The sequence below is a fragment of the Porites lutea genome, chromosome 9, assembly GCF_958299795.1.
Source record: "Porites lutea chromosome 9, jaPorLute2.1, whole genome shotgun sequence".
Classification (NCBI taxonomy): domain Eukaryota; kingdom Metazoa; phylum Cnidaria; class Anthozoa; order Scleractinia; family Poritidae; genus Porites; species Porites lutea.
The window spans coordinates 31,237,478-31,248,753 of record NC_133209.1 but is presented as its reverse complement, the minus strand read 5'-3'; the positions used below and the strand labels follow the sequence as shown (position 1 = coordinate 31,248,753).

The 11,276-nt window shown below is 38.7% G+C and overlaps 2 protein-coding genes across 2 annotated transcripts; one reads left to right on the top strand and one right to left on the bottom strand.

Annotated features, from left to right (window-relative positions):
* Nucleotides 1–450: 450 nt before the first annotated feature.
* On the top strand, nucleotides 451–1,566 carry LOC140948347 (arylamine N-acetyltransferase, pineal gland isozyme NAT-3-like). The gene has a single exon (XM_073397580.1). It carries the CDS (start codon nucleotides 501–503, stop codon nucleotides 1,410–1,412), a length of 912 nt encoding a protein of 303 aa, XP_073253681.1. The 5' UTR covers nucleotides 451–500; the 3' UTR covers nucleotides 1,413–1,566.
* A 3,300-nt stretch (nucleotides 1,567–4,866) lies between these two features.
* On the bottom strand, nucleotides 4,867–11,207 carry LOC140947841 (DNA damage-regulated autophagy modulator protein 1-like). The gene is made up of 2 exons (XM_073397043.1): nucleotides 10,687–11,207; nucleotides 4,867–6,772 (listed from the first exon to the last, which is right to left on the bottom strand). Exons 1-2 carry the CDS (start codon nucleotides 11,032–11,034, stop codon nucleotides 6,302–6,304), a joined length of 819 nt encoding a protein of 272 aa, XP_073253144.1. The 5' UTR covers nucleotides 11,035–11,207; the 3' UTR covers nucleotides 4,867–6,301.
* Between the last annotated feature and the right edge of the window lie 69 nt (nucleotides 11,208–11,276).

Genomic DNA, 11,276 nt, shown 5'->3' with positions numbered 1-11,276 from the left:
CAACAACTATAAATTCTAGCACGTTGTGTGAGAAATGTTCTTTTTTTCTATAATTGATCGAAGCATTAAATTTTTCCTTTTAAGGTTACCTTTAGGTTGATAAACACTCAAGAAATTAGCATAACTTTAAGTTTTCTGTGAAATCGTTGTTTTTTTCGTGTTTGATATGTCACGCTCTAAACCAATATTTTTGCCCAAAATTGCTCAGAAAGGCAAAAGTTGCCGAGGTTGCATTGCTAGAACCGCAAAAAGGTGCTCCCAACGGCAAAACAAACGGTAAACATTTTGACGTCAATACAAAAAACTTTGCTGGAAAGCCCTTATAGGCTTGTTTACAATAACTAGGTGGTTTCTTTGGCCTTCATTGGTCGAGAACTATGGAAATATGATGTATGGTCCACGAATTTGTTAAGAAACCATACTTAAAACCCATGAATTAATTCCTTCCTATCTTTTTACGCGGTATACATCAACTTAGTAAGCGTTTTCGAAGTCACGAAATGGCCACGAAAGTTGAGAATTTAACTCCAGAGGAAGTAGAGGAATATTTAGCTCGTATCCAATATACTGGACCCAGAGAGGCAACTATCAAAGCTTTGCAAGAACTACAGCGATGTCACATCTTTTCTGTGCCATTTGAAAACCTGAGCATCTATGGCAGAGAAGAAATAACCCTGACCAAAGAATGGCTCTTCGAGAAGGTCGTGCGGAGGCGAAGAGGCGGAGTTTGCTACGAGTTGAACACGATGTTTTCTCTCCTTCTCGACTCTGTGGGGTTTAAACCGCAGAAGCACGCCGCGCAAGTGTATCATCGTAAGATTGGCACAGGTGAGCTGGGCCATCCGGGGGACCATGTGACTCTGTCGGTAGATATCGAGGGACAGCTGTGGTTGACTGATGTTGGGTTCGGAGATGCTTTCTGGGAGCCTCTTCCATTCGCCGACTTGACAGACCCTCAAGAACAACGGAGTGGAACGTATCGCATTCGAAAAGACGGCGATATATACGTCTATGAAGAGAAAATTAAGGTAGTTGTTGATGAAATGGGGAACGAGAAAAAAGAGAAGGAGGCGGCCTTGCGTGGAAAACTGAGCGACTGGGTGCCTCGATACCAGTTTGACCTCATCGCAAGGACCTCAGAGGACTTCCATGAACGGCTTGTCTTTCAACAGTCAGATCCCAGGTTCAGACGAGAACGCCTATGCACCTTACCAACGCCTTGGGGAAGAGTGACCATCGCAGGGAATAAAATCCTAACTACAAAGTATCTAGGAGACAACAAAATCAAGAAAGAGGCAAAGGAGCTGGAAGGTGGAGAGAAACGGGTGGTGGAAGAGCTAGAGCAGAAATTTGGAATTCGACAAGATGCTTGTTTCTACCCGGAGGGGTCCATGTTTTACGCAATAAACTAAATGTTGAAAAGTGAACACTAATTGATGATTAAATCCTTTAATTCAGACTCTTTTAAAGTGATATTTAGTATGTATACAAGTTGTCAAAAATACTGCGTCATTATGCGGAAAGTCACAGTTATGTTTATTGTCACAGTCAATATTTCAATATTATATATATGTTATAGTTATTTTTTTCTCTCAGGTAAATTTTCTTTTTATTTTGTTTGAACGCCATTAGCATACATTAACATACCCAAAAACAAAAGAAAAAGAGAAATTACCTGAGATAAAAAATTAACTACAACATATATATTAGTCGTCAATTGTCAAGAGCGAAAACTGGAGCCACAAATATATTCATTGTCACAGTCAATATTCAGTTAAGATCGATCGGATCTTAAATCTCAATCCTCTCGCGATGTTAGAATTCGCAGATAATTTATGTCAGAGTTGGAATTCGAAGAGGTGCTTTTTTTCTTCCCTGCGGAGTCATTATTTTATGCAATTCAATTATCAGTGAATTGTTTTTGTTATTCCGTCAAGGACCATGACCATTTTAATGCTTAAAAGCCTGTGGTTGGCGTTAAGCCTCTAGGTGTCTCCGATTAGATTGTTAAAAAAGTAATAACGTCTCGACGACTGTTAGGCCACGTCTAAAAGAATCCCGATATTTATGAAATCGCATACTGTTTTGTTAAACGAATCGGTCCTTCATCCACACATCCAGTGTACTTTTTGAAACCGCTCTGCAGAGGTGTTTAAGGCCCTGAGTCCACACGAATCCGGTAAACAGATATGCGGTTTCAAAACTGTTCGGATTCGTGTGGTCGGGGCATTAATAGTCATCGTATATAATTGCACGCCGTCACTGTCAAGTACGAATTTTTTTTTTTTTTTGGGGGGGGGAGGGGGAAAGTAAGAGTTATGTTCATTTGGGTTTATTGTAGCAGTCAACATATTTTAATATCGTCTTAAGTATTTTATTGTTATCTTAAAATGGGAACTCAATCTTGCCAAGTTAGAATCCTAGTTAAGTGCGAAAAGTAAAAAAACTTTCGTATAGAGATCGAACCCTGCGAACAGAGGTTTAAGTTCTCGGTATAATGAACAATTTTCTTTACTCCAATTCTAAATAGTAAAATATATGAAAAACAACCGCGACAAAACGAAACCTCGTTGTACCACTGTTATACATGAAGCGAACATATTATTTTGCTATTTCCTTGGCTTTCGTACGTTATATTGAGGTTCTACTGTAGTTGGCCTTTGAGGCTTAAGAAACCTCAGCTTGCAGAGTATCTGAGAAATCGATGTTTATTCAGCCGTGTTACAAGTTGACTGATCATCACGGTCACTGAGCGCGATGAGCATGATGAGCCCAAGTTCCTGAATCTTAATTATCTTTGGATGGGAAAAAAGAAGCTGTTCAAATACTTGTCCTATCCGTAATTACTTAGGGAAAATTGGAAAACGAAAATTGTTCAAACATTTATCTCCACAGCTTTCCCCGTGGCATTAAGCTGAACCAACGAATTCTTAAAAATTGTTGATTTGACGAAAATGCACTCGATTATTCTCATGTTTTACGTGGTTTTTGCATGTCAGATAGTCAAATGTTTTTAAGTTCCCACTTAGGATTATTTTATAACGATATAAAAATGAGCACGAATGTGTTGTACAGAAGTGTTTTGTATGGTAAGCTATATCAGGGGCACCCAGCGACTATATTCTGTAAAATAACTGTTCGAAGGAGTAAATCTGATTGCCTAAAAATTTCTAAGGCTTGAGAAAAGCTAAAAATTTCTGGATAACCGTTCCATTCGTCTAAAACATTCGAAGGTTTTCTAATAGCTTAACTACGATTTCCGAAGGTTGTGTTTACACATTTTAATATCAAGATATTGCGATTATTGTTAAAAAAAGGTCTCCTAAAACTTCCGGTATAAAGACAAAACGTCCCCTATAATATGTAAATTTCCTATGAAAACAAGGCTACTTGTCTTCATATCCTCGAGGGTAACTAACACTTTCGGATGAGACGAAAAAGCCAGCTAAAACTTTCGTAACGACCAAAGTTCCCCTAAGACATCCGAACAGACAGATAAATAGTTTTTAGGGCAACCGCTCCAAATTTAGCCCGCGAAAACATCCGTTTCTCCTCGCAGGCTACTCCAAATTGACCACACAGGCCTCTAAAGCATAGAGAAAACCATTCTTCTGGTGTATTTGGAAACATTCGGTCGTTGGCTTGCGCATTATCTACTAAATCATTTTCTAATTACTTCTTTACTACGTTCATCTTAGAAAATTAATCCTTCATGGAATTAACGTGAATTTTAAAACTAATATCATAGGTGACGAATTACTAATATCATAGGTGACAAATTAACGGCGCGTTAATTTCCGTGACCCAAAATTCCATTAGGCCCCGTCCACACGTTCTATCATTGTGTTCTATTCGGAAATTTTGGAAAGCGTAGATTTTTTTTCTCCGTTTTAGCCTTCCGTTCACAAACGTAAACGCCGTTTTCGGGCACCAGAAATGTTGATTCTCTACAACGGTCTCCAGAGTTGAGTGTTTCGAAAACTGCCGACTTACCGTTTTCGTGTGGACAGAAGAAAATGGGAGGTCTTCGACTAAATACGATTGTCAAACATCGTACAGCGCAGGGAGGCATGCCTTGTACAGGGGCACCCAACGAGAATATAGTTCAAAACCACTTAAACATAGCATTGTTAAACGTATTTTAGTATTTAAACGGTAGATATAGGCATATTTTCATCCCCTAAAAATTTTTCATCTGTTTGGATTTCCTAGGTGAAAGTATAGTGGTCCGAAAATTCTAGGGATCAAAACTTACCTTTTCGAAAATTTCAGCCCGAAAAAATAAAGGTTCCCGAAAATTCTAGGTGACCTTTTTAGGGTAAAAATCCGTTAAAAATGGGCATTTATACCAGTTTTGGGGGGCTCGAAAATTCTTAGGAGAGGCAGGCAAGCAAGAAATTTTACAAGAAATGTTCCGAGAATTCTAGATCTCAAATCGTCTTCCGAACAGATATTTTCCGAAAATTGACGTTGGGTGCCCCTGCTTGTAAGGGTGCTATTGTATGCATTTGTACAGGCCCCGTCCAAACGTATCCGTTTTTGTTTATGCGTTCTATAAATAAAACAACAACTCGGTACGTTTCTTCAGTTTACCGTTACTGCAAGACAGCGACGTGAAACATTCTGATGCGACGTTATTTGGAGGACGACGGTTTATTCTTTCTATTTCGAAACTTGAAAACGCCTGCTGAGAATTCAAGAGGACTTTTCACCGCCGTCGAGTAAGTCGTGGTTTGTTGAACCCTCAAGCTCAGTCTAGAGAGGTCTGCTTTATGCCCACCCAAAAATTCCGGAGTTTTAACTCCAAAAGTTTTGTTTTCTTTGAATGTTAAAAATCGGTACGGATTGGCGCCTGACAGGATAAGATGAGGACAGATGATTATTTTATTGAACAGATATAATGACAAACCTATGTTCTTTAATAAGTTACAACTCACAACCATTTTGGCAATAGATATTAACAACTGTAACTACATATCTTCACTAACATAACAAAACCTGTCCACTCGCCTTTAAGGCAAAAATAACTTAGTTACAAACAATTCAATATTAACTTAAAGCCCCGTTAAGGGCAAAATAAAAATCGCCAACCTAACATTTGACACCTGAAGAAGTGAATCCTTGCAAAAACAGATTTTTTTTCAATCAGCTATATCCCTAAACAGACAGCCATGCCCTTTTAAGCCACTTGACATATGACAGGGTTCATACAAAAAATTGCAACCAATTTTCAAGGACTTTTCAAGGATCACATTAGATTTTCAAGGACCACCTACTAGGAATATAATTTCACAGATTGTACAAAAGTGCACTAAGGCTTGAACTGTTTGCTTCACCAACTTCTCTACATTTTTCAGTCCACTTGTCTTAAACTGATAGTTAATTATTGCAACAAAGAGCACTTTATGCAAATAACCTTTAAATTCTCTGAGCTAGGATTTATATTCTGTCTTGGACAACCAAAAAGCATCAAAAAATTCTTTCCAGGCCACTACATTCAAAGTTGAAGAAAATTTAAGGACTTTTCAGGGAAAAGTGGAATTCAAGGACTTTTCAAGGACTTCCCCTAAAATTTAACGGCTTTTCAAGCGTATGCGAACCCTGTATTTAACAAGCAAAAAACATATCAAGACCGTGACTGTTTGACGAAATACATAAGGAAAACCTCTCAGTGGTTTCTTTTACCGGGTATAGGGCAGATTTAGCAAAGACATTAAGTAACATCAAATGGGAATAAAAAAAGCAAAGTGAACGCAACTTTCCGTGCAATTTTCTGCTCTGCCATTGCTCAAAATGTTGTTAGATCTGTGCACACGGTCCTATGACCATTGTGAACATTTTAGTAAAAGTGTTCATTATTAGGTCCTCTTGTTTTGGTTAGAGTGGGTTTGTGCGTTGGTTTTTTTTTTTTAAAGAAACTGAACTAGAACGTTATTATGACACGCCATCGGTTCACGTGACTTAACTTCACCAATCATGTACGATTCTCTTCTATTCACTTCACCAGTCAGTTGCTCAAGTTTTATGACTTTGCCTAGCCTAGTTCATAGTTGATCTCCTAGATTCCACTTTCAACGGAGGTGGAACAGCTAGGGACTATGCTGCACTATGCCCATATTCAAGTCTTGAGATTCAAACTTTCTTTGTATTAATTTATAAACTAAGTTGAATCCTAACATAGCTGAAAACCATATGGACTATTGCAGTGTATTTTCCTAGTCTACACCTACAGTCATGCAACTGATATATTCTTATAAAACAGTATTTTCATGATCTTCTTAATCCTATGGTTTTGTAACACTTAAACATACAGAGACGTGTACAGCGGATCATCTGAACCCATGCCAGTTGCAAGCGGTACAGACTGCTGAGTGCGCCTTGACACTACAATCTTCATCTTCACAAATCTGAACTCTCCAAAAAAACTGGCCATGAATCCCAGTAGCATCAAAGCCGTCAGCCACTCAGACACATCACCGACAACATGATGAATGTAGTTTTTATCGTTAGGATCCCACCTTTGTGGATATGTAGTACCACTGGCATGGTAACGTACCCAGTCTTTACTTGCATAGGAGGTTGCTGCAGCACAGGCAATAAAGAAGACAGTTGCTCCAATGGTCAGGAGAAGTCGTAATACCAGTAGAGTGCTGGTTATCAGACCACATACCTTCATCTTATAAGAGATCAAGGATTGAATCCAGCTGTAGACAATACCACATAAAAACACCATCAGGGCACCAATAATGTGCACAAAAGCAACTGCATCTTCCTGTTGTAAGAAGAGAAAAACAAAAAACAAAAGAAGGCATTTATATCATTTTGACAAAAATGTCAAGACAATAAATCATAAAGTTAATGAATAAGTTCCTGCACAAAGTGATGTCTGATATTACAATATAATAATTTTTACTGATAATACTTAACCTCAAACTAATTTACCATATGGCTACAACAGTATGTATGCTCTGATGGACTGTTTTCTTGTATTGACTGGGCATTACTAGCTAGGTGTCCAAGGCGAGTTTGACTAATAGTCGCGGGTCGCGGGTCGCGAGTCCAAAGTCGCGGTCGCGGGTCCAATGTCGCGGTCGTGGGTCCAATGTCGCGGTCGCGGGTCCAAAGTCGCGGTCGCGGGTCCAGTGTCGCGGCAGGGAAAAATGATTTGGGGTTCGAGGTAACAGCTGAGTGAAAACGGCTGATATGAACACAATATAAAGGGAGAAACTCTTTTTTATGCACGATACTCCACGGTTGCCAATTTACAGGTTACGGATGTTAGAGTCAACAAAATAATGTCTCAAGAAAAGACCTAAAAAAAAAAGCTGGCCGACTTCTGTGTTCAACGCAAGTTTATTTTGTTTTCTTTCTATCGGGCCCAGTTATACTTATGCATAACAGTATCTGATAAAAAAGTTACCATAAGTTACCATGCTTTTTTCTTGTCGATGAATTGCTCACAAATGCTTAGGGGTTCATTTACTGAAAAATATGCGATACACTTCATAGACTACAGATTATAAACGTTACAACAACTTAAAGCCTTTTTTTAAAAAAAGCGAACTCGGGTTTAAAAAGCTACGAGTCTGTCGGTAGAAGAAACGAGAACTCTTATATTTAACAAATGTTTTCGACAAAACTGAAAGAAAATGTAAACAGGCGCATGAAACTTCATTCAAGCGGTATTCAAGGCATGAATTTAATATGGAAACAAGTAATAATCCACAGAAAGGAGTCTGTTCCTCGAAGCAAGATTTTCGCTTAATGCTTTTCTTTTTACAACTGAGACGGCAACCCGGAATGTTCAATATAACTTCTTGTTCTCTTCACCTAAATGGCAACCAGGACAACCTGACAATAGGAAGCCATTCAATGTGCGTCTCAGTCAAATCTTGAAAACATGCATCGTAAATAAGCAAGTGAGTAAGTAGGTAAGGAAATAATAACGCCCGATATCATGAAGCTGAAAAAGAAAGTAAACCAGACACTGAAAACGGTAAGTTATCAACTCCACCAGAGCTAAGAAAAGACAATAAATTAGGTAAGTAATTCCAGATTCCAGGTACTGGATTGAAGTCTTTGTCAGTTGAACCAAGAGACTATGGTCTATTCTGTCTTGGTAGAACTTGGATTCCGGATTTCAATCGTTAGTGGGAACAAACTCCTTTCTGTGGACAAGAGAGGATAAAGCTCGAGCTTTATCCCCTCTTTCTGTGGATTATTACTTGTTTAATTCTATATTAAATTCATGCCTTGAATACCCACTTGAATGTACTTTACTGGCACTTAAAGCCCAACGTCTCTCCTCCTCTTTCCAGTTACTTGAGCAAAGAGTTTATTTTGGGAGTTTGCGACCAGGAAGTTTTTCAACAAGCGTTTTCTTTATTTTTGCCGAAAACATTTGTTAAAATTGAAACAGTTCTCGTTTCTTCTACCGACAGACTCGTAGCTTTTCGAGCCCGAGTTAGCCTTTTTTTTATAAAAGGTTTTAAGTTGTTGTAACGTATATGATTTATAGTCTATGAAGTATATCGCACATTTTTCAGTGAATGCACCCCTAAGAATTTGTCAGCAATTCATAGACAAGAAGAAAACAATGGTAACTCAGGGTAACATTTTTTATCAGATACTGTTATGCATAAGTACATTCAAAGCTGAATTTATAGATAACTGGGCCCGATAGAAAGAAAACAAAATGAACTTGCGGTGAACACAAAAGTCGGCCAGCTTTTTCTTTTACGTCTTTTCTTGAGACATTATTTTGTTGACTCTAACATCCGTAACCTGTAAATTGGCTACCGTAGAGTATCATGCATAAAAACGATTTTTATCCCTTTATATTTTTTTCATATCACTCGTTTTCACTCAGTTACCTCGAACCCCGAATCATTTTCCCCAGCCGCGACATTGGACCCGCGACCGCGATTTTGGACCCGCGACCGCGACATTGGACCCGCGACCGCGACATTGGACCCGCGACCGCGACTTTGGACCCTCGACCGCGACTGTGGACCCGCGACCCGCGACTATTAGTCAAACTCGTCCAAGGCATATACAATCTGTGTTTAACTTGATACTGGACATCCTTATGGACATCTCTGTTCTGGTCAATTGACAGCTGTCAAAAAGGTATCTGCTGACCAGTGTCACCTGTCTGTAACATGGACTCGAGTGAACAAGTCATTAATAAGTCATTAATAAGTCATTATTCTATCCGCTGACAAGTTGTTGGTTTTAATTAATCATTAGCCCAGGTCAATAATGAAAAGGCCATATAATAAAGAACTTCTTAACCTCATCTGTTTGGTCATTACGGGGAAATCTCAGACCTAAGCCTTGATGTATTGACCTCGCTATTGCTTGGTCAATACATCAAGGACTTGGTCTGAGATTTCCCCGTAATGACCTCACTCTCGGTTAAAGTTGTATATTTTAATATTCCCTAGTGCAAAGTCTCTAAAGCCACTCCTCTCTCAGATAAGCCCCCCTCTCTATAAAGCCCAATCAAATCTGCTTGATTTTTTTTAGTATTTCCCTGGCTGAAATCCACTACAAAACAGTTCATATGTTTTTCATATTTGAGTCGAAATTGAATAATTATTGTAACAAGCGAATAGAACTGTGGTTCTTTCAGCATTACAGATGTGAACAATCAGCGTATTCTCTGTTTTCACTGAATCTGGGAAATGAAAGAAGATAAATATACAAAAAGCCTCAGCACGAATCAGGTCTGTGCAATAATTCATATCTGAGATATTCAAAAAAACGTTTTACCCAAATTTATAAGGCTTTGTGGGCACAAATATGGCCGCCGGAAACCAACAGAAACATCTGTTTTTGAGTTTTCCTACTTATGTGTGAATTCATCGCTTGAGGAACTCATAAAGTTTTAAGTAATATTTATTCTTAGACAAGGACATTTAGATCCCAAAATCTCAAAAAATCAGGTAACCTTTTTAACCCACATAAGAGCTTTCCCCGCTGTCCGCTAAATGCTGCGTCGTGCAAAAGCCTGAAAATTCAAGTGTCTTCTATCGCAAAACGAAGAACCCTTTGGAACCGAAAAATTGTGTAAATAAAGGTTTTTAGGTGCTGTAATACCTTGTGAAAGTAGAAACTCATAGGAATCGATAGTTTCTTAGTTTGAATGTTGGTGACGTCATTTGAAAACCCCTGATAAAATCACACTTTTCTTTTTGGCTGGTTGTAGTATGGTTAGCTTAGAGTAGCTTAGTTAGACTTGGTGTATTGCCTACATCTTCCAAATTATGGTCAGTGACAGCAGCTTATAAAGAATTAGCCAGTGGATTAAAGCCAATTAGGTTACGGCAAAATATTTTGAATTAATAACAATAAACTAATATGTACACCCCTTATATGTGAAAATTTACCTGTGCATATTTTAAAGCTTGGTTCAGTTTTCCATAGTTTTAAAGGGCATTATCACACCATATCCACTGGATAGAAATTTATCCGAGGGATCAGTAGCGTTATCCACCTTTTGAACAATTGGGACCTGGGCCTAGTTAAAACATATAACAAAGGAGTCTGACGGGTTTCATAATCATTCCACTCAATTAACTATGGCTGCACGCTGCGAATTGACTGAGCCATAAAAAATTGAACCAAGCTAAAATAAACTTGATCAAACTTGAACTTAGAGAGAAAGAGCTGCTCAAAAAGTACCTGAAAATTAGCCACTATGCACGCTCCAAGACTCGACAAAACTCCAAAAAGCATGGCCACTTTGTTAAGTTTTATGAGAAGCTGCCTGTCTCTTTCATTCCAGTCGGCATCGTGTCTAAGTTGAAGATAACGAATAAACGTTGTCAACAGAGCCACAGCAGCGCACATGTTGAAAAGAAATCCAAACACATTGCTTTCGGGAGAATGATCGGCCGTGTCGCTTATGGCGGGGAACCATGATGTGTCATTGCGAAGACGTGAGATGATATACGTTATTACGAACGTTGCCAAAGAAAAAAGAGCCAAAGCTACTGGGACAAATCCTAGACCACAACGACCACACATCATATTTGCATATACAATGTAGACTTGAAGCTTGAACCAAAACTTTGGGAGTAAAACAACGTTGTTGGTAATTTTCCTTTTGATTATGAAGGTGTAATCATCCTAAAACCATCTTACAAGAAGCTAGAAGGGATGAAAATTTAACGCGAAATCCAACACTGCTGGAAACTGGAAGTTTTCGCTCGCTGAGCAAAAAAATTGAGGAAGTGCTTGACATTATTGCATCTAGGGTGGAGAAGGTAGGG